Here is a 23573-nt window from a genome sequence, read left to right on the forward strand (position 1 = left end):
ATCCTTGCTGTCCTGCTCCCGCCCCTGCCAGGAGCTCTTGCCGGAAGATGGCGGCAGCCGCGGAGTTGAGGCTGCTGGAGAAGTCCCTTGGACTGAGTAAAGGGAACAAATACAGCGCTCAGGGCGAGCGCCAGGTGAGAAGCGGGGGTGGCGCGGAGGGGAAGAGGTGGACAGAAGCGGGGCCTGCTGAGCCCAGGTAGGAGGGCTGGCCGGCAGTGGCGGACAGAATGAGGATGCGGCTTTCCTTCTCCCCACGTGTCTGCGTCGCCAGAAGGGCTGGCATCCCTCCGTCTCCCCCTGCGGCCCTGGCTCTTACCCGGTTCGGGTTCGGCCTGCACGTTTTCTCCTAGGAAATTGTCGTCATCCTGTTCTGGGAAAGCGAGGAGGGCCATCAGAGAGTCCTTAGATAAACCAGTCTGAAGGGTCCGCGTTTGCATTCAGTGACAGCATTTACTAGAACACTACCTTTCATTCAATGTCATTCATCCACGCCAGAGAACTAACAGGATGCCAAGCAGCGCTGTGCTGGAGCTGGGGAAGGCAGCAGTGGTTGAGACGGACACAATCCTTCCTCCGACGGAAGCTTGTTTTTTTACCTAGGTGGGCAAACTTTGCTGCTATTTAAACTACAATAAGTGAAAAATGCTACATTGAAGCATAGATGTCTAAGAGAACACATCATTGGCCTTAGTCCAATCGGGGAGATTCAAGGAAGGTTTTTCTGAGTTTTTCAAGTTCAGTATTCAACGTGCAGAGAATGAAGGGGAAATGTACACGGTGGGGAAACTGACTGGGAAGGTGTAAGGACTCCGATTTCTCAGGGCGTTGAAGAACTTTTGTGTTTCATAAACATCGTTATGTGACGTGGATGGAATGTATTAGAAAAAGAGAATGATTGTAGGCAGACAACTATGGATAGATACATTTTTCGTCCCTTTGAGGTTTTTTCCATGTGGCTTTTTTTTTCTTTTCTTCAGTTTTTTCCATGGTAAAAAGCAGTCCGAGTGTAGTTTTTATACATAAGTTAACCTGAAGCCTAGAAAAGTCATGGGACTTGGCATAAGATCAGCCCATTGATTGGTGGCAGAGTATAGTAGACATTGGAGACAAAAGCCCTGCTTTTGCTTTTTCCTGTGGCCTCTTGCTGACCCTTCGCCCACTATTCCTTCGTTTGGTTTCTCTCTTTTTTTTTTTTTTTAGAGAACACTGCCAAGACATGAGTCTTGGAGGCTTATCTAGTATGATAAACAGTCTTTGGCATTTTAGGGCAGGGCAGAATATATACTAAATGGGGGAAAACATTGTTGAGGAATGTGAAGAAGAAAGTTAATTTTAACTGTGAGATTGGACTTGTAAACTTCACAGAAAAGCTGCTATTTAAAGTGTATACATAAGACCAAAATTATCAAAGACTGGGAAGTTTGGGGCAAGAAGCAGGCTAATATGAAAAGTGCTGCAATGCAGAGTAAGCCCAAAATTATAGTTTGAGGGTAGTTGTGAGGGCTTTGGAGTTCAGCGTGTGGTTTCTTATTTTAATTACAACTTTTTTTTTTTTTTGTCTTAGAGGGTAGCTATTGAAAGTTTCTATTTATCAAAAAAAAAGTTTCTATTTATATATTTGGGGAAAGGGATGGGATTATATGAAAAGATTCGGTCATTTTGGGAGGAAGACAGCTGACAGCAGTAAGCCAGCAATGATGTGTAAAGTTGGAGTTTGGGGTGAACAGTCAGGAAAGAATTCTTGACATGTCTTTGGTACGAAAAGGGTGGTTTTATTAAAGCATGGGGACAGGACCCTTGGGCAGAGAGCTGCACTTGCATTGTGAGTGGCTAATTATATACTTCCAAGCTGGGAGGGGGTTAAGGACAGAGTGAGTGTCTAAGGGGTTTAGAATCATGGTTTCCAGGACGTTGAGAGGCTAACCATTGTTAGGAAAAGGTCATTTACTACTGTCTAATAAAACCTTCTGAGACCCTTCAGATGTGTATCAATGAGCCATACGCTTGGAAGATGATTGCTAACATATATCTCTGCGGAGGGTAGAGGTAAAGGAAGTTTCCAAAGGAATTTTTATACGCAACTTACAAGTTCCTGGAGATTGGGCTTGCTTTTCCTCCTAGCAAAGTATTACCCTCGAAGCAGTTGAGTTTCTAGAGGAAGGTCACTGCCTTTCTCAAGGACTTATCAGTGGGTTGTAAGTTGTAAGAAAGTTTCATTTTCTTCCTTTGCCTTCATTCTCCACATCAAGCAGTAAGGCATTCTCTGCAACATTACCAATTACACATTAGTCAGCTGTCTGTGTACCTCCTCCCCGTCCATAGTTTCAATGTCTGCGGTTTCAGTTACCTATGGTTAGTCATGTCCAGAAATAGTGTCAGAAGATCAGGAGTAGCCTAGCACTATGTCACAATGCTGATGCTGTCCACCTCACTTCATCTGATTATGTAGGCATTTGGTCATCTCACATCATTGCAAAAAGGGTGAGTATAGTAGGATATTTTGAGAGAGAAACCACACTGATGTAACTTTTATTACATTATATTGTTATAATAGTTCTACTTTAATATTAGCTATTGCTGTTAATTTCTTCCTGGGCCTAATTTATAACTTAAGCTCTATCATCGGTATTTATGTATAGGAAAAGACAAAGCATTTATAGGTTTGGTACTATCTGTCTGTGGTTTCAGGAATCCACTGGGGGTCTCAGAACTTATTCCCCACAGATCAGAGGGGACTACTGTAATTAAAAATTGATGGGGCGCCTTGGTAGCTCAGTCGATTAAGCTTCCAACTTTAACTCAGGTCATGATCTTGTGGTCTGTGGGTTTGAGCCCCACATCAGGCTCAGTGCTGATGGCTCGGAGCCTGGAGCCTGCTTCAGATTCTGTGTCTCCCTCTTTTTTTACCCCTCTCCCATTGCTCACTCTCTCAAAAATAAACATTAAAAAATGTTTTTTAATTGGCAACAATTTGGGGTCACCTGGGTGACTCAGTTGGTTAAGTGTCTGACTTGGGCTCAAGTTATGATCTCATGTTTCATGGGTTCAAGCCCTGCATTGGGCTCTGTGCTGACAGCTTAGAGCCTGGAGCCTGTTTCGGATTCTGTATCTCCTCTCTCTGCTCCTCCCCCACTTGCTCGCACGCTTGCTCTCTCTCAAAAATAAACATACATTAAAAAAAAATTTTTTTTTAATTGACAACAATTCAGGGACACCCAGCTGGCTCAGTCAGTAGAGGATACGATTCTTGATCTATTAGGGTTATGAGTTCAAGCCCCACATTGGGTGTACAAATTGTTTAACAAAAAAAATTTTTTTTAATTGAAAATCCAAAGATCCAGCTGTAGGAGAATGGTTCATTAAATTATGGTGCATCAGCACATTGGAATATTACTTAATATAGCCACTGATGGTGATTACTTAGAAAATCATGGCATTCTAAAAATAATATGAAAATAGCATGTGCCCCATGATTGCACCTACACAAGACTTGTGTACGTTAGGCTGTAGAAAGGAAAGAGAATGGACTTTATCATTCAGTCTTGGGGCACCTGGGTGGCTCAGTTGGTTAAGCGTCCAGCTTCAGCTCAGGTCATGATCTCACAGTTCGTGGATTTGAGCCCCACGTCAGGCTCTATGCTGACAGCTAGCTCAGAGCCTAGAGCCTGTTTCAGATTCTGTATCTCCCTCTCTCTCTGACCCTCCCCTGCTCGCGCTCATATGACAACATATGAGTCAGTCTTCCTTTATCCAAACCCTGATTGTGCCATTACAAAGCAGGTGACCCTGGTTCTTTGTAAGATAATGATGAAATTACTTACCAACTTAGAAGCTGTGGTGATTAAATGAACTGGAAATTTTTTGAGTTGTGGATGGTAGAGTTGTGGATAAAATATTTTTTTACAAATAATCCTCTTTAAAATTAAATGTCACCCCCCACAGTCATTGTTTGCAAGTTCTTTTAGTGTTTTGTTTTTTAAGTATAACCTACATTCAGAAAAGTGAATAAATCTTGATAAAGTTACCACAAAGTGAACACAGGTAGGTAACAACACAGTCAAGGAATAGAACATGACCAGCACTTAGAAGTGCTGACAGCAAAAAGCTCAGTGCCAGACTCGAGCTCACAAACTGTGAGATCATGACCCGAGCCAGAGACACTTAACTGAGCCACTCAGCACCCCTCCATGCATTTTTTAAAGGTTATTATCAGTGATCTTAGGTAGAGACTTCATTTGAGTATAAAGGAAAAAGTGGAATTTTAAGGAGCTAGTGGTGAATGGGAAGTAGGTAAGGAAGTGGAAAACCAGAAAGTACCTTTTGTTATTTTAATTTTTAGGAAGTAACCTTTTAATTTGTATCTGAAAATGTTAATCTCTCTGTATGCGTCACAAGGTCCTGTTGACCTAAATGTGAGCATTGAAGGGCCCTGCAAAGTAAATCACTTTACAAGTCCAGATGCTTTTTAGTGACAGCAAAAAGCAGCCATCTTCCCAAGAAAATATTCTTTTTTGGTTTGTTTGGGTCATTTAGATTGTATACTTTTTTTGAATGTTTATGTATTTGGAGAGAGAGAGGGAGAGCATGTGCATATGTGAGCTGGAGAGGAGCAAAGAGAGAATCCCAGGCAGGCTCTGTGCTGTCAGCAAGGAGCCCAAAACGGTGCTGGGTCCCAGGAATCCTGAGATGACCTAACCCAAAGTCAAGGGTTGGTCGCATAACTGACTAAGGCACCCAGGTGCCCCCGTAGCTTGTTTTTTGTAATTGGTCAGTCTCCCTATCAGGTGGTACTTTCCACTTTCTTTTCTTTTCTTTTAAGTTTATTTATTTTTGAGAGAGAAGCAGAGAAACAGGGAGAGAGAATCTCAAACAGGCTCAAGAGTTGGATGCTCTACTGACTGGGCCACCCAGGCACACACCCCCCATTTTCTTTTAAATTTCTCATAGGTCTTTGCTTGGTTGTACATCAACAACATTTAAATAAATTAGCAATTTCTTATAAGCTGACCTTTTGTATTACTTGTTCTAATAAGAAACAAAAACAGGATTGTTTTTCAGTTTTACCTGAGGCCCAGACTGTTATCATTGGCCCTAATTATATTTTGGAACATTTTTAAAAATATAAAATCTTGGCCAATACTGAGCTTACTCTACATAATTCCAGAATTGATGGATATGCAGTTCATGGCAACCAAGTCACTATCATAGTCCATACTTAATGAGATAGCTAATTCTATTAGATCACATAAAAGCAGGCGAGATCTCATTTGGTGGTTCTAACTACATCAGCGTTAAGTCAGTGTTACTATAATTGTATCTTTTTTGTTATTACCGAAGTCCGGTTTATTTAAATATGTTCATTTTGCTCAAACAGAGTATTGGTAAACTTGATTGAAATTAATGCAGTAGTATTAGATTTCCGTTTTTTCCTCTGGTATAGGCACAGTTACAATTTATGTAGAGACATACTGATTTTTGCAATGTTACAACCAGTTTCACTTCAAGCATCTGTTATCAAATTGTAAATAATACAACTACATTTTGGTGATTTTCATTTGTATATAATTTAGTACCTTAGAGTAGAATCCTAGAGTGTCTTGAAAAAACAGTGAGGGATTTGATTACGTAGAACTTAAAATCATGATGGTACTTGTTTTTATTTTATCTGAAGACTTTTTTCTTTTTAAGATTCCAGTTCTTCAAACAAACAATGGTCCAAGTCTAACAGGACTGACTACTATCGCAGCCCATCTAGTCAAGCAGGCCAACAAAGGATATTTGCTTGGGAGCACCGCAGAAGAAAAAGCAGTAGTTCAGCAGTGGCTGGAGTACAGGGTAACTCGAGTGGATGGACACTCCAGTAAAGACGATGTCCACACTCTGTTGAAGGTACTGTGACTTCGCTGTAAAAGCTACAGTCAATGCATGAACTGTTAGTGGCAGGAAGCTCTCTCTCCCCACTGAGATTCAATAACTGAAGTTAGGGCCTTCTTGTTTCCTTGTGCCTCAAGGTCGTTTGTACCTGTTACTACCTGTGCTGGAGACAGTCCGCCACCCCTCCCCCTTCAGATCTCAGCTCAGATACCCCTTCCTCAGAAATGTTCTCAACCGCTTCTCTCTCCAGCAGATGGACAGGACACAGGTCCTTGTCCTGTGTGCCTTTTCTCATCAGAGTCAACAGTTATTTGTATGATTTTTATTTCATGTAATGTCTTAATACTTATTTTTTTCACTCAGCAGTAAAGTACTTTCTCAAGGGCAAGAAGGCAATCAGAATCTTTGGGAGTTACTGAAAAACACTGTTAGATTGGTCAAAGAAAGCCCACATTTTTTCCTCTTGAGACTTACTGCTTTAAGATTTGTGTTTTCTTCCTAAAGAAGGCTCCAGAGTGACCAACGATAATTGACATTCTGGGACACGCGGGTGGCTCAGTCGGTTAAATGTCTGACTTTGGCTCAGGTCATTGGCTCAGGAGCCTGCTTCAGATTCTGTGTCTCCCTCTCTCTCTGTGTCTCCTCTCCTCTCAAAAATAAATAAACATTAAAAAATTTTTAGAAATCCAAACTATGTATCTTATTATTACATAAAAATAAAGCAGATTTAAAAAATTTTTATAGAAGCTTAGAACTTGAAGGAATCTTAGAAATCATCCAGATAACCACATTACCAGTGCAGGAATCCCTTCTGTTTTCTAGTTTTATTCCCATTATCATATAAATTGGTCACGTAAGTTGTGTAAGAAGGTCTCATTGTACTAAAAGCTTTTCATTTATCATTCTGGGGGATATGGTTTAAACTATATTCTCGAAAGATATCATCAAGAGAACTGGTAGATTTCAGGCCTTGTTTCATTATAGGTGTTATCAACTATTCATGCTTAATACCCACACCAAAGCTTCCTGCTGGCCTCTGCGGTGCTCAGCATGTCTGTCCTCTCAGTGAATGAGAGTTCAGGCAAATGTTACTATCTCTTGTAATTTTCTGGAAGAAAGGACAGTAATGGTACTTAATTCTGAAAGTACGAACAGGATTTCACTAAATTGGGTTTATAAATCCAAAGTTGTATTCAGAGTTTTGGCATTAGGAACATGGAAGTAATTCCACCAAAATGTTGTATCTGAGATTTGAAATTCCAACCAAGAGAATCTGACAAGATATTACCATTTTTTTTTTTGAAATGTACAAGGGTCCTTGCCCTGCCACAGTTCCTAATCTACCTGCAGTGACATGCCACATGTAGCTCTAAGGGCTAGTGATCCGGCGACCCATTAGACATGGCCCCTGTTTTTACAGAACTCGGACCAGTGGGAGAGACAGATGTACGTATAAGGGACTACAGTGTGATCTTTTTTTTTTGCCATATGAGCATAGAAGAGAAGGGTTGTCTTCTGTTTTGCTTTGCTTTTTGCTATTTCACGATAGTATTTTTATCTTAAAGGCAGTAAATATTAAAGAAACTTAGGAAATATAAATAAGGGGGAAAATCTCAAGCATTTATAGTCCCACCAAGAGAGGACTGCTACTAACACTTCTGTTTACTCATCAGACATTTACTACACTCCTTTTGTGTTCTTTCCATGCTTTTCCTTTCTGTATATACATGTGTATGTTTTATTTTAAAAGTGGGTCGCTATTGGACACTGTAACTTACTTTTTTGTTCACTGACCGTGAGTTGTGAATATCTTTCATGTCTCTACATATTCATTTATACTACCTCTTTGATAACCTGTTAGTGTTGCATCATATAGTTGTATCAGAATTTAAATGATTTATAAAAATTTGCTTGTATATGTTTGCCCAGTCTTCTACTGGGCTGTTTATCTTTGTACAGCATATTTTTAAAACTTTCGCTAATAGGATATTATGAAAGGGTTTACTTCTTACTCTCTGTAAAGTTCCATTTCAGGATAAAACCATGATTCTAAGTTTAAATGGCTCACAGTTAAAGGAATACAGAATTTTAAAATGGCAGGCATTGTAGAACACGAACATTTGTTGAATCTAGAAAGAGGATATACAGCTGTTTATTATACCACTTTCTTAATACTATTAGGAAGTTTAAAACTACTTAGGAAGAAAGAAAACTCAACTCTGGAGGGGGAATATCTGATAAAGTTTGGCAATGGCGTGGAAAATACTTCTTTAAAACAAAGTAAGTGGGGGCACGTGGGTAGCTCAGTCGGGAGAGCCTGGAGTCTGCAGATTCTGTGTCTCCCTCTCTCTCTGACCCTCCCCTGCACATGCACGCGCGCATGCGCGCGCTCTCTCTCTCTCTTTCTCTCTCTCTCTCTCTCTCTCTCTCTCTCTCTCTCAAAAATAAATAAAAACCATTAAAAAAATGAATAAAATAAATTTTTAAAAATTTAAAAAATAAAACAAAGGAAATGAACATCATACATTAGTTGTGTGAATATTCTCAATGTGAAATTCTGTAATATGGTAGGGACCATTTGATTTATATCAATAATCAAAAATATTATTTAAGTATAGTTTTTTAGTCTTTAAAGATGACAACCTTGAGAGTATAGCTTAAACATCCGTATGGATTCTATTTTAAGAATATATATATATATATGTATATATATATATATACACGCACACCCAAAATAATTAAATAATTCAGAGTGGGTCTTAAATATTTGTACACTCATGCCCATAGCAACAAACTCCCTGTTTCCAGCTCTATGCCATATCAAAAGTAGTTCGTTCATAGGAACAGAGAATGGTGGTTGCCAGGTTCTGGGGTGGGGGGAGCTGGGGATTGTTTAATAGGATAGTTTAGTTTTCAAGATGAAAAAATTCTGAAGATTGGTTATACAACAGTGTGAGTTCCCCCGATATTTACTAATACACTTGAAAGTGGTTAAGATGGTAACGTGTTTCTACTGCAATTAGAACTTTTCAAGTATACATGTATAAACAATACAGCAGACCAGTAAATTATATAGTACTCTTAACATAAATTGTTGAGTTTTTTAATATTTTGACAAAAAAAGTAAATCTAGCATGAGCATAATTTACAAAATGATCTCCCTAACCCTGGGGGGAAAAACAGGTGAAATGGTCATAGATGGTATTTTGAATAACATTTTAAAATATTTTCCTATTTCTTTAAAATAAGACTAATAATATTTACCCTATTTTTCAAAATGAGGCGATTGGTATACAGTCTATTGTTTTGAATGAATCCGAATCTATTAATGTCAGAAATGAAGTTTATTAAATTAAAAGTCCATATTTTGTTTTCTAATAGTCTTCTAAATGTTCTAAATCCAATGATAGATTAGTTAACTTTAATATCTTATTATTATTTTTTTTTAGGACCTTAATTCATATCTTGAAGACAAGGTCTACCTCACAGGATATAACTTCACCTTAGCAGACATCCTGCTATACTATGGACTCCATCGCTTTGTCGTGAGTATTTGAAGAGTTGTTAGCTTTTTTCTCTGTAATGTTCACAATGATTTTTTTATTTGTCTTGAATTTAAATCAAATTTGCATTTTCATCTTTTTGATAAAAATGAATTATTTGTGTACAAAGTACCTTATGTACATATTCCTTCCACGTAATCTATCAAGTGCAGTAGCTTCCTGTTTTGTCTCTGCCTCTTCACAGCTACTTCTCTGGCTCCTCTGGACTTGATCGTCGTCATGGCCTGGACTGGCCCCCCATCGTCACCCTCCCACTCCCCTTCTAATTCATAATCCCAGTACCCTGTCTTCTGAACCACTCTACTCCTTAGTCTTGATCTCTTACTCATCCCACCATTACCCAAAGCATCTAGGTCCCTTCCCTTTTCCCAAACCTGTGTACTTTTTCTCCATCCCTCCTGGACCCCCTTTTGTGTAACTTCAAATACTCTAACTACTACCTATAGCTTCTGTGCTCTGCGGTACACTCACCGCCCTTTCCCTGTAAATCCCTACCTCTTGGGCAGTTCTAATAAATGCTTCCATCCTGTGTCCAGGCTGAGGGCTGTTGGAGGAATCACAAAGAAAGTTACAGATCGGTGTCACTGTAAATTTATTCTGTTCAATTTCAGCTGGGCTCTCATCCTGCTCAGCTCTTTTATTCTTCCCAGGCATACGTCCAGACCCTCAGCACTTTCCTTAACATCCCCTTTTCCCTCCCGCTTTATCTTCACACTCTCTCGGAGCCTTCCTCCCTCTTTCAGCTATAAGGTGGGGACTGTTCATTTGGATGCCCTCATCCTCCAGCCCCCGTGCACACATCCCTCTTGTCTCCCCTTTGTCCCCTCTCGCTTGAACTTCCTCTGTCTCCGTTTTCTGCTCTCTTACTTGAACTCCCCCTCCTGTCCCATTTCAGGATCTTGTCAAATGTAATATCCCTTCTTCCTCACATCTGCAATTTTCCTCTTTATCTGGTCAGTTTCTTTAAATTGTTTCCCATCCTAAATATATTTATAACACATGCTGTGTTCTGTATACTTCATAAATGTTAACTCACTCAATCCTTACAACAGCCCGAACAGGTAGGTATTGTTATTGTCATCCCCATTTCACGGAAGAAGTAAGAGAGGCATAGAGAGGTCAGATGTCTTCTTTGAGATCACACAGTTAGTGGCAAAACCAAGTCTGGAAACCAGGCAGTTTGGCTCCAGAATTTGGCTTCCTTATGTCTATCTCCACCTGAAACTTCCTCCCAACACCCCTCTCCTCCCCTGTGGAAAAAAATAACCTATTTTCTGTACTCTGTGCCTCGTGCATCCAATTAACCAGGTTCTTTGTTTCCACCTCCTGGATGCCTCTCACATACGTCTTCCTGCGATCCCGGGTGACATTGCCCTGGTTCCAGAATTCGTTGTCTTCTGTCAGGGTCGTCGAAGTGGCCTCCTGCCACCCGTCTCCTCTCCTACAGTCTGTCTTCATGGCCACCTGAGGGATTTTTCTCATGAATGTGTCTTTCTCTCTCAAAATAATGAAGTAGCTTCTCACCACTTGGACAGGAGCCCCTTCTTCACCTCGACCCTGCCAGCCTCCTCTCGTTATTCTCCCCACATGCCTCTCTCTCGGCTGGAACACACTCCCTGGTCTCTCACCCTGTGCTCCCTGTGCTCAGGGCCCTCCCGCGGCTCTTCTGGGCTTTTCTCGTTTGCCCCACCCTTCTGCTCCTCCCGAAGTCCTTCACTCTTCACCCGGTATCCCTCAGCTACAGCGCTGATTTCCTGGTGGCTCCCCGCCGGCTCCTGAAGCCTGCCCAAGTGCTCTGTCCTCGGTTTCTCCTTGTGCCTCCCAGCCTCCCTCGGCTCTAGCTTGTTTCACTTCTTACTGTAATTCTTTCTGGAAAATTCTCTTCTTTCAGGTTGTAAACTGCTTGAGTCAGAGACTGTGGCAGTTTGTGATTGTGACACTCCTGTCGGACGTCACCTCACACATGCGTACCATCCACACTCCCCTCCATAAACATCAACATAATTAACATTTCGCTCCATTTTTCAGTTTTACGTATATTTTCTCCTTGTACCCCATATAAAGGAGACAGAACTAATGATACTACCCTTGTATCACAGAGAAGGAAACCAGTGCGTAGGAACCTCGAGTGCTTGTGTAGACACTGCCTGGGTTTTGGAAGGGCAAAACCAAGCCCGTCTTCTGCCCAAGCATCACAGTGCGTAGGGAGCCCTTCATATGCCTCGAGTACCACAGTCCAATACGATACGTAGTTTCAGATGATAGTTTTTCTTCACCCCTTCTCAAGCTCGAACTCCTCGGTTGCATTTACTTGGCTCACTAAGCATCGTTGCTCTAAGATCGCTGCGGGACTGGGCTCAGTTCTGTAACGTTGTCACAGTAGCCACCCAGTACGGTCTTTCACTCAGCCCAGCAGTCTCTGCTATTACAGTGATGCTTACACTGAGTTTCTTGTATGCTGCCCATTTTACTATCCTTGAGAGACCTAAAAGAAATATAAAACTATTTTCAAACAAGTTCGATCTCTTCAAAGAAATAAGACCATTTTACAGGAAGAGAATAATTTGAATAAAGCAAAGGGCTACTTTCTGGTCAGAATATTAGGTGAACAATTAAAGAGGCAGATGGAATAAAGTAAAATGTAGGATCATGACACTGTCAGGAAAATATCTGCAGGATTTGGGTGGCTTCAGCTCTCTAAGGAAATTTTCATTGTCTCAGAAAGCTTATGATAAGTTTGAATATAAATACTGCATTTAAGTAGGATGATCATTTGATTTCTCATCCAAAACAACACTTTTGACAGTGAAAGAAGGGTCAGTAATTATTAATCATTATTGATACAACAAGAATAAAGTGGGACTAATGTTTCCTTTTCCTTAGAAGAGATAAGACTCTACTTCAAGCAAAATGAGGGGTCTGGGGAGGTCATGTCAGGTCACATCCACCCCCCAGCTCTTAGCAAGTGCACCGTACAGCTGGATGCTTATTGAGGTCAGAATACTTAGCTTTCTCCTCTTTGTATTTCCTGTTTTAGGTTGTAAATCTTTATAGTATGATCTTTAGTTTTATGCTACAGTACGATTAAATCTAAATTATCTTACATGAATGTGAACAGTTTAAGTAGAGCTGAAATTCTTTGATCACCCAGAGTCCTTTTACTCCATTCTAGACTCAGAATATTCTAGTAGCTTTTTGAATGTAGAATGGTGACATGGCCCGGATTAACTCATTTCAAAATGCAGAAGCCTCCAAGCTAAAGAGAATTTGCTATTATGGTATCTATGTGTCTTTATCCTGGTGGGAAACCTCAGTCTTTCAGCTAGGAGGCGTCTGTGGCCGGACCTGAGGGAGAGTTCACTGCTAAGAGCATGGCCGCTGTCCACAGGGCCACAAGAACAACATCTGTCTAACAACCACACACCCTTGTTGACATCTTTAAAACATTTAAGTGTGACAGTATTTCATTTTAAAGCTTAATATTAGGAGAAATGTCATCTAATCCTACGTGTGGTGCTAGCCACAAGCTGGTGCGGGCCCGTCGGGCCATCACTAGGTCTGCCTTCTTGGTGCACGAGCTCTCACTGAGGAGAGCCATTTCTCCCATCTAATAAAAAAAAAAAAAAAAAAGACAGTAATAAAGTGTAACCCTTGCAAACTGAGTGTGTATTACATTTTTCTCTCTTCTGGATTATGTAGGTCTTGTGGTAGGTAAAGGAAACACTCTGAGAAGGAGGGAGCTGGTATGGAATTGCTTTGCCAGCAGAGTGAACAAGGTCACAATCCTATAATGCAGAATATTCGTGGCGTGAGCTGCAGGGTCATTTCGGTGCTCCCAAGGGCGTTTGGTTTTCCAGCAGTTTGGAAGTGTTTCGTTCAAGGCAGCATGTTAGAAGTCGGATTACGTTAACAGTATCTGGTGATCCATGCCTATTTGTATTTCCTATTTCGGAACTTCTATCCTCTTTACATGTAGTGACCTAGGATATTATGATGAAGGCTAGTATACTTCTCTTTTCCAAACAAAAGTGAGTAGAATAACGTGTGTGTCTTCTAGCAAGCCCGCCGGTGGCTTCATGAATTGAGTGCCTAACCACAGCATGTCTCCCACCCGGTCCAAGTGCAGGCAGAGGACGTCAGAGGAGTAAACACCCTCCCAGTGAGCCCCTCGCAGACCAAACCCTCTACTGTGATGGAATCACACCATGGGATGACATCCCTGCTGAGTTAGGTGTAAATCTATCCAGATGAGAAAAAGGTGATTACTGGACATTAATTCAGGCAGAATCAACGTGCAGTTCAGATTGGCTGCCTGCTCCTATTCATCGGACAGGTTCTTGTGTTTTGATTGCTTTGGCGGCATTCCTGCCGGAGTCCAGCTTCAGCAGGTCCACGGTTCCGTGAAGGATGGACGGTTTCGGCACGAGAGAGATGAGAGTCGAGAGATGAGAGTTGGCGAAAAGGGGAGGGAATGAGAGACCCAGGAGTTTCTTCCTGCTCACCAGGCAGACATCTCTGCACTGACCTAAGAGTCAGCTTTATTTATTGAAAAAATATATGGGTACAAAAGAGAAGCAGCAATTGCCTTAGACAGTGATTTCTGATGACAAATTCTTTGATATGTAAAAATTTCCCAGAACACTGATTGGTAGAAGACTCATGCATAATCTTTATCAGGGCGCCTGGGTGGCTCAGTTGGTTAAGTGTCTCGCTTCGGCTCAGGTCATGATCTCAGGGTTCATGGGTTCAAGCCCTGCGTCAGGCTCTGTGCTGACAGCTAGCTCAGAGCCTGGAGCCTGCTTTGGATTCTGTATTTCCCTCTGGCTCTGACTCTCCCTGCTCATGCTGTCTGTCTCTCAAAAATTAAAAACATTAAAAAATTTTTTTTAAATAACATTCTTTATCAATAGGGATTGGTGTAGGTGACTAGATGCTTATCATGTGGGGAAGGAACATATCTTTAGCATTCAAATACAAGGCAATGTTTTTAGCATAGCAAAGGCAAAAGTTCTTTGTGAGCAGGGGTCAATAGCCTGTTTTCTTGAGGGGAAGTAAAGCAGGTTTTTCAGGAAGTGTAATATTTGCTCCCATAAACACAAAAGAAGAAACTCCTATAATAAGTTCCTTCACAAGGTACAGTTAGCATATTTTTAGGTTAAGGGGGCAAGTCACTCCTGATACAGTCAACTAGGCACCTTGGGAATTGGTGTTTAAGCAAAAATAATTGAGTGAGGGTTAGACATCGGTTGCCATCTAACAGCGGGAGGCCTTGCAAGTTTTTTTTTCAACTTAGTTCAGAAAATGGCTTCCAACACATTCCATTATTTATTTGTTCATGTTATTAAATACTTGGTAAGTAATCAGCACAGTGCACAAGTCAGCAGTCAGGACACCTTCCGAGTCCTCAGATAATCCCATAGGATTTCATTGCCCTGTAAGCCCAACTTTAGTTGTGGCTAAGTTACTTAATTATAAGATCTGGTCTATCTTAATTCCCTTTGAGGAATAGTACCGCTGTTCTCCCTTTGTTAAACTGCCAGTTCGGTGGCTGTTTATCATCGTACCAGTGACTCATTGCTTCCCTAAAGTGATCACACCAGTACATAGCAGTCCCTGCGAGCAGACTGTTGCTCAAGATTATTAAAATCCTTTGTAGCGATTTGTGCTGCCGATCAGATTGTTATCAACTAAAGGACTTTTGTTTTGACATTTGGAACACCAGTGAAGGGATGTCGTTCTTTTAGGAAGGAAAGGAAGAGGAAAAGAAGTCTCTGGTGCTATGCAGGAACACTAGCCATAGAGAACGTCCCAGAAGTTTCGCGGTGCCAGTTGGAAAGGGAGCATACCAGCCTTTCACCCTGATCTGGAATGGGTCACAGTGTTTCTCACGTGCCTTCATGGGAAATTAGTGTCTGAGAATATTATCTGTCTGGCTTTAAAGTTCAGACTAGGCACAGAGAGCCAATGTAAATAAAAGGGGATGATTAGGTAGGAGTCCAGTGTCGTTGCTGTAGGCACAGCAGCATGGAGGCCAGTGAGAAGCAGGAAATGGTGACTGGAAAGTTGCAAGAAAGGAAAAGAAACTAGCCGACTGGAAAGGGAGGCTGGAAAACCAATGTTGTAACTGAAGTGGCCCAGGGGTCCCCGTCCAAAAAGTTCCAAAAACCCGTAATGTGTTTTGGGGGTGGGGGAGGAGTCTGTTTTGTGTTTCTTTACGGTGAGTTCAGAAGTGGAAGGTCCACCAACAATGTAGAAGAGCTAACAAATCGATAGGTCATAACTTTCTCCAATTCCAGGGACACACTCTACAGTTTAAACCAAAACTAAAAGGAGGGGAAGTGGTAGCCTGAGCCTTTTGGAAAAGCTGTTGTGTATTTCTGGCACCTGTGGTTTCTTGTTTGTTTGTTTTTTGAGAGAAAGAGTGTGTGCTCTCGCAGGCAGGGGCAGAGGGAGAGAGAATCTTAAGCCAGTTTCACACCCAGCATGGAGCAAGATGCAGGGCTCAATCCCACAACCCTGGGGTCATGATCTGAGCTGAAATCAAGAGTCAGACGCTTAACCGACTAAGTCACCCAGATGCCCCACGAGCACAATTTTCTGGGGGAAAACGAACAGATTCATATTTGAAATAGATCATCTAGTTAAAAATTGTTGGAATAGATTGGAAATGTTAGAAGAAGGTTTAGAAGTTCTTGGAATAGAAGTTATTTCACACCATCTTCTCATAATCTTTATACTAGAAACTCTAAATGTGAGATTTTTAAATTGGAGAATATTGGTTTTGCTGTGTGTTATATTTTGTTACTATTGTTAAAAAATTTGTTAGCATGTATTCATTTTTAAGAGATACAGAGAGACAAAGCACAAGTAGGAGAGCGCAGAGACAGAAGGAAACACAGAATCCAAAGCAGGCTCCAGGTTCTGAGCTATCATCACAGAGCCTGATGTGGGGCTTGAACCCACGAACCATGAGATCATGACCTGAGCCTAAGTCAAATGCTCAACCAACTGAGCCACCCAGGCGTCCTTGTTGTTATTTTAAATAACATTTAAAATGTTAACCATTAACATTAACATTAACCAGTCCTCTGTGATAGCAAATGCTGGTCCAAAATGTAAATAGTAAACAGACATGACCCTTTTCACTGTGTTTCAGGATCTAATTGAATAACTTGAACATAGATCAAACAAGCACTTTATTGTTTGGAAATGCTTTCTTAGCATATTTTAATCCATTCTGAAAAATAACATCTCACACAGTCGCTGAGTGGAGGCTTTTATATGGAAGTTTTGAAAAGAATAAATTGCAAAGAAGTGATCAAATTTGAATCATATATTTCAGCTAACACAAAATCAAGTTGAAGTAAAACTTGTTCTGTTTGATGAGGTTGATTTTGAATTTATATATGTATCTATGTGTGAATGAATGAAGAAAATTCATCCCCCATTTCCTGTTAGAGTTGCAGTTAGGTTTACTAGGGGTTGAGCTTTTAAAAAAACTTTATATTTTGGGGACACCTGGGTGGCTCAGTCAGTTGAGCATCGGACCTTGATTTTGGCTCAGGTCATCATGATTTTACAATTCGTGTGATTGAGTCCCGCATCAGGCTCTGCACAATCAGTGCTCTGGAGTCTCTCTTTTCCTCTCTCTCTGCCCCTCGCTTTCTCACATTCTCTTTCTCAACATAAATAGGTAAACATTTAAAAACAATATAAAAATAAAGTCTATGTAAAAAATTTTCTTTTAAATCTTATATTTTCTTTTGACAGTGAAGTTCACATATGGAAAACACATATGGAAAACATTTACGAAAAGAACAAAACAGCTCTTTTACAAATGTTTTTTACCTTTAGAATATGAACTAATATTCAGTTTATTCAGCAGTGGTAGTTTATTTGCCTCCTGTGTGTATAGACAAGATAGTTAGGATTAAGATAATTTTTCACATGTGAAGCCATGAATTCTCTTGTAATAAAAAGTACTTAATAAATAAATAAATAAATATATATATATATATATATATATATACACACACACACACACACACACATTCTTGGCCAGTTTTCTTGACTGTTAATTTTTTTTTTTATGTTTTTTAATGTTTTTGTTTATTATTGAGACAGAGAGAAACACAGCATGAGTGGGAGAGGGGCAGAGACAGAGGGAGACATAGAATCTGAAGCAGGCTCAAGGCTCTGAGCTGTCAGCACAGACCCTGATGCAGGGCTCAAACCCACGAACCATGAGATCATGACCTGAGCCGAAGTCGGCTGCCCAGGCACCCCTTGACTGTTAGTTTTCTATATCTATGCCATAGACTAATGATGCTGTTAAGTGAAACAGTTATAGTAACATTCTGATAACTAGATGCAACCTTACACTGCCTTAAACCAGAGGAATTTTCATAATTTTGTAGCAGCTTGTAAGGACTTGAATTTTTTATGTAGCGGAAGCAGAAGATTCTCACTGCTGATAATTTAAGTAAACTGAGCCAATAGAGATAGACTTTTGAGACTACCAAAGACAATCTTAAAAGACCAGATATTGATACAACAGTGTCCTCATGTCAGAGGTAAAAAGGAAGGCAGGATGATTTGTATCAATTTTGCTTTCTTAATTGCCTTTTAATATGAAATGGAAATATGAGTTCAGTTAAACGTCTGAGAGAATACTGTGTGTCTACCTTTTAATTTTACCAACATTATTTTCTGCAATAAGTTTTGCATGCTAGAGTGATTTGTCCTTCAGTTTCGTTGACCCAGGCAGAATATTTGTCTGTAGACCCAACTATATGCTAAATTCTGAACAGCCATAGGAAGTCTCTCACTGAAAGTGCCGTCCAGTAAGCAGACTGCCAGTGGATTTGAACCACAGGAGGGTTTTTGTCCTTGTGTAAAATACTCCAATACATTTGTAACATGTGAATTAATGTTGATTCAATAGCAGCAAAAGGAGCTCTACTACTTGTAAACATGGGCCATGGCTCTTAGTTACTGCCCCCCTGGCTTGCTCTCTACCTGACAGCTCTCCCGGATTCTAGTTCACGATTTGTCTTAGAGAAAAGCCATTGCATCACCTACCTTGGAATTTGAGCCCAGTGAAATGATAGGCACCACTGTCATTATTGTGTCTTTGTCTAAGCAGGTCTCTGGGCATTCTTGTAGCCTGACAGGAAATTGTGTGACCTGCTACAACACTGGAGATAGAGTTCAGCTTTGTGGCAAACACAATTGAGAAGGTCTGTTGTTCATATGAGGCATATACCACTGGAAATAGCCCTTCCTTCTTGTAATAAACAATAATCACTTGAAATTAAGTGGGCTATTATCTTCCTAAGTACAGTTATCCCCCAGAGTTAATAGAAAGGAAGTGATGGTCTTGTGTGCGTGCTCTCTTTCTCTCTCTCTCACACGAACACACACACCAGCCATCTATTAATGTGTGTGTATATGTGTATGTACACATATATTAGAATTTACATAGTATTCCCTTGTTAAGCATGTTAGATCCTAATAAACCTTTCTTATAGATTTGCTATATATATATATATATATAGTAGGAAGAACCAGTGTCTTACCTTTTGGGAGCTATTCTCTAACTTTCTCCTATCATTCTAGTAAAGTAAGAAACAATCTCTTTGGGCATCCAGATGCTGGATTAATACAAATTTTGCATTTGTTAAAAATTTGAGACTTCCCTAGAAAGCATGTCTGGTGTTGAACTGAACATAAAAGCATTAAACAAATGGTGTTTCTAAGTGGCTGAAATTATTTACTCCTATCTAAATATGTCGGCTTTTAAGAACTGGTTTGTTCCCCTCCCCCCCCCCCCATTTTTATCTTTTACTCAAATGGTATTGATAATTGTTCTTATGTAATGTCTGTGTTGTGTGTGTTTTTAATCTCTGCTTAGGTTGACCTGACAGTTCAAGAAAAGGAAAAATATCTTAATGTGTCCCGCTGGTTTTGTCACATTCAGCATTACCCCGGGATCAGGCAGCATCTGACCAGCGTTGTCTTCATCAAGAACAGACTGTATGCTAATTCCCACTAGAAGCTACCCAGGACATACAGAAGCCTGGTCACAAATCTGGAACGTATATTCTGGACCAGAGGACTAACGTAAATTGATACGCAGTCATTCTTTGTTGGCTGAGGTTGATAGAATAAATGTATCTGAATGTTTTCTGTCTTCTTTAGTTGAAATTTTGCAGCTTTTATATGTAAAAATTCAACTGTCAAAACGTTGAGTTGAGATCAACTTATAAATTATCTTGTTTTTATAGATGAAACTTATTTTAGTAAAACTTGCAAGTCAGTGGCTTAATCTTAAGGGGAAAAAATAGTCCTTTCCGTGGCCGACAGATTTGGTTATTTATTTACTGACCTCTCCCTCATATTTTAAAATTCATTTTCCACTTATGGACATTTATAGTAATTTGTTTACTAAAAACTATAATAAATTGTGCCAAGGCTACAGAAAGGGAAGACAGATGGATTTGTTTTCAAATATTTATGTGAGCCAGTAAGTGCGATTGAAAAAATCTTTTTTGTTTGTTTCTTTCTTTCCTATAGTCAGAATTCGTTGAGGTGAAACTAACTACTGAAATGCCCTGGAGGGAGCCGGAATAAGATACATTCGGTGGAGCTAATGGTTCTTTTGCTGTTGTCAGGCTTATTGGAAGGGGCTGTGGCTGAAGACACGCTAGGAAGTTCTTGCTCTCCCGCCAATTTTAGACTTGACAACCTACTAGATTTTTCTAAACTAGAAGCCAACTCAGGCTGCTGTTGAAGCCTCGTAAAGAACAAAGAGGCACATTATTAACAGATCTATACAGTTTAGAGCCAAAGAACTTACATTTCCAAATAATGAGAAATATAGAGCCTTGGAGCACTTTACTGTTTAATGCAGATATTTTGGTTGTGATACTGAATCTAGGTAGTATACAGTTCAAAGGTTAAGGGAAAAAAGCAGAGATTGGGGAAATATGCAGCCCTGTGGTTGAGTTTTTCTTTTATCACTTTTATCACTTATGAGCTTTAGGACCCAAAGCAAATCGGTTAACCAGATTTCCTTATCTATAAAAATAAAGATCACTCTAAGTTACAAGGATTAATGAGATAATACATGTGGAAAAGCCTAACACAGAGCCCATGTTGCCCGCATCTATCAGTAAAATTTTTTCTTTTTGTTTGTAAGACCTGCCCCCCACTTTTGTCCTTCATGTTATTACTAAGTCAGATTTAAGAGGCCGACTGTGTGAGTACTTTGTAAAACAGGACAATTTTTATAGGATTAAATCTCAAAATGTATTACCTTTAGGAGCATTTTTAATTGTATAATACAGCCTTTAAATTAGAAACTGCAAACTTGTATTTGCACGCTGAGACTAGAGGGCTCACGTCCGCCTTGGGCGTTAGTACGTGTGCCCCAGAGGCAGACCCAATCCACTGCCCCGGCTGGGTCTGCCGCAGGCATTCCGTGTCGTGTTTCACTGCCGCAAATTCCTCTGTCTCCCAACAGTTCTCTCTTCTGCCCCCAGGACTGCCGCGGAGGTAAGCAGGCCAGACAGGATAGCCGAGAGATGGGCTGCCCAGCTTTCCCATTCCAGGCATTTCCCTCGTTCCCTTCAGGGTTAGGTCAGCCATAGGAAGGGGCAGGAGGACCCCTGTCTACCTCTTTGCCGAATGTGCCCCCCCCACCCCCACATCTACCAGGTGAGTCCTAGGTACCCTTACGTCTGCTAGTCAGGTATTTCTGCAGGTGCCCTGTATAGCTTACACAGACGTTATCTGGTGCTGCTGGGTGCCAGGACTTTCCATCACTGACTTGGATCTTAGAGGATGAGGGGATGGCAGAAACGTAAAGACCCACTCCAGTAAGCAAAGATTAGAAAATGTCCTCAGCATCTGAAATAGAAACAATTCATTTCCATGTGGAAATATTGCAGTGCCTCCTAGGTCGTTTCTGTCAGGTACTTCTCTGCCTTCCCTTCTCACCTGATCCTCTCTTCAGTACTAAACTGTGTCTTGTCCTCCTGAAGCTCGGGTGTTTCCTGACTGACCCACCTCCCTCTACCCCCGAACCTGGCCCTTGACATTCTTGTACCATTATGATGCTCCCTGTCTTCTGCCAGACTGTTAATTCCTTGAGAGCAGAGACTCCTCCCTTACATATCCACCCCTCAAAATAATGACTGGCATGCAACAACCTTAGCATATGTTTGTTGAAAGCCATTAGTATTATTTTAAGTCCACTTTGCACTGACCAAGGAAAGTAAGGGTGAGTTGCAATTAGGTACAGCTGGAAGTAGCAGAAAAACCAAGTAATGTCATGAAGTGGTTTGTTCTCTCATGTGAAAGAAGACGCACAGTCAACAGTTGGTATCAGTCAGCTCCCATCTTTCTGCCTCTCGGAACTCAACAGATACAAGTGCCATTTACAGTCCAAGATGGCTTCCAGAGCCCCAGGCATCAGGGTCCATGATCGAGAACCAGAGGAGGGGGAAGAAAGGAAGGGCAAAAAGACTCTTCTCCCAACTAAGTCAACTGAAGGACCTTTCCTGGAAGCTTTATTCAACACTATCTGTTTACATGTCTGGCCATCCGAGCTGGGAAAAAGACCAGGAACCTAGTTCTGTCCTACACAGTGTCATCCAGAATAAAATCGGTGCTTCATTGTCAATGAAGAAGAAGGGAGAAAGGATGCTGGGTAGGCAGCTAGTATCTCTGTCACAGTAAGTCGTGTTTAAATGGAGAAATACCTTCTGAATGCCAAATTGTAAAAGAATTTTTATTAGTAAATTGTTTACACTCCATGATCATCAATTTGCAAACAATTGAAAAATAGTAAGTACTTTTCATGGACCACAGTTTCCATGGCTCAGAAGCTATTTCAGAATCCTGCAATACTCCAGTTACCAGGAGGATCTACTAATGCATTTTTAATAACAATAATAGCTAACACTTTTTGAGCATTTAGTATGTATCAAGCAGCATTCTAAGTGCTGTAAGTGAATTCACTCCTTTAATGATTATCCTCTTTTGTGCAATTAATGAAAACAGGCACAGATTGGTTAAGGAACTTGCCCAAGATCACACAATCAATATCAAGGAGCTAGGATTCAGACAAGAGTTTGGCTCAAACTTAACCTGTAAAGTACTTTACCCGTGTGCCAGTAAGGTTCTGCTTAAATCAACTGGAGAAATCAGTTTTTCCAGCCTTAGGAAAAAAGCTGCCCTAAGCATTGGATACAATGAATGAGGAATTTCAAGAATAAATAAGATACTTACACACTCTGAATATGCCAAAACTCACAGATTTGTACCCTTTAAGTAGGTAAAATAGGTAAACTTTTGTAGTATGTGAATTATGGCTCAGTAAAGTTTGTTTTAACAATGGAATCAGGGGATGCCTAGGTGGTTCAGTTGGTTAAACGTCTGACTCTTGATTTTGGCTCAGGTCATGATCTCACGGTTCTTGAGTTTGAGCCCCACATCAGGCTCTGCTGACCGTGCAGAGCCTGCTTGGTATTCTCTGTCTCCCTCTCTCTCTCAAAAATAAATATATAAACTTAAAAGAATGGAATTATACATCAGCCTTACTGTATAAGACCTTGAGTAAGTCATTGAACATAAAATTCCTCTTAGGAAATAAAGATAAAAATTTCTGATCTCATTGTTTAATTTGCAGTGAGAATGTATAAAAAATACATAGTACAGTGCCTAGCACACAAAGTGATCAGTACAATCTACTGTGGAAAATTGTAAAATCATAACCTACAATCTTATAAAGTCAAATCCTTAATGTAATTCTTAAGTCTTTTCCCTTCTGCTGTTCCTGAGACACATGTGTAACATGAGCCCATAAGACAATTGGGCAGAGCATATTGTGATGTTGGAAAACATGAATTTGTCATATTACTTACCAATTAAAAAATCTCTGGTCCTCACATCTTTCAAGCTGTTCAAAACAGGGGCCATACTATTCATTTTCTCTTGTTTTGTTTTCTAAACGATCAGTGGAGACTCCTCTAAAAAAAAACAAAAAGCCGTGGGGCAATCTTTGGGGCATGTTACTTCTTCTGAAAAGTCAATGCCTCTTTCCAACCATTTGCTGTGATTCGTGGAAGCCTG

The 23573-nt window shown here is 40.5% G+C and overlaps 1 protein-coding gene and 1 long non-coding RNA gene across 3 annotated transcripts in view; one reads left to right on the plus strand and one right to left on the minus strand.

The window, feature by feature from the left end:
• LOC115295503 overlaps positions 1–2390 on the minus strand; it is a 39547-nt gene extending 37157 nt beyond the window's left edge. The window contains exons 1-2 of the long non-coding RNA XR_003910431.1: positions 2348–2390; positions 2087–2263 (exon numbers count right to left, since the gene is read on the minus strand). This is a non-coding gene — a long non-coding RNA (uncharacterized LOC115295503). The remainder of the gene's footprint in view (positions 1–2086; positions 2264–2347) is intronic.
• On the plus strand, positions 1–19636 carry EEF1E1 (eukaryotic translation elongation factor 1 epsilon 1). Of its 2 annotated transcripts, XM_029943403.1 has the most exons (5): positions 1–134; positions 5689–5889; positions 9324–9419; positions 13564–13695; positions 19351–19438. In XM_029943403.1, the coding sequence occupies exons 1-4, from the start codon at positions 48–50 to the stop codon at positions 13666–13668; spliced, it is 489 nt and encodes a 162-aa protein (XP_029799263.1). In that variant the 5' UTR covers positions 1–47; the 3' UTR covers positions 13669–13695; positions 19351–19438. The 2 variants fall into 2 exon arrangements, with proteins under 2 accessions (XP_029799263.1, XP_029799262.1); XM_029943402.1 differs by lacking the exon at positions 13564–13695 and having other exon boundaries at positions 7–134; positions 19351–19636.
• Positions 19637–23573: the final 3937 nt, after the last annotated feature.

This window comes from Suricata suricatta, chromosome 7 (assembly GCF_006229205.1).
Source record: "Suricata suricatta isolate VVHF042 chromosome 7, meerkat_22Aug2017_6uvM2_HiC, whole genome shotgun sequence".
In the NCBI taxonomy this organism is placed as follows: Eukaryota; Metazoa; Chordata; class Mammalia; order Carnivora; family Herpestidae; genus Suricata; species Suricata suricatta.

Bases quoted from the DNA above. Each gene is read 5' to 3' on its own strand.
- EEF1E1 (XM_029943402.1), top strand. From the start codon at position 48: ATGGCGGCAGCCGCGGAGTTGAGGCTGCTGGAGAAGTCCCTTGGACTG. The intron at 5,890-9,323 runs GTACTGTGACTT...ATTTTTTTTTAG, and splicing joins ATGTCCACACTCTGTTGAAG to GACCTTAATTCATATCTTGA. The intron at 9,420-19,350 runs GTGAGTATTTGA...ATCTCTGCTTAG, and splicing joins ATGGACTCCATCGCTTTGTC to GTTGACCTGACAGTTCAAGA.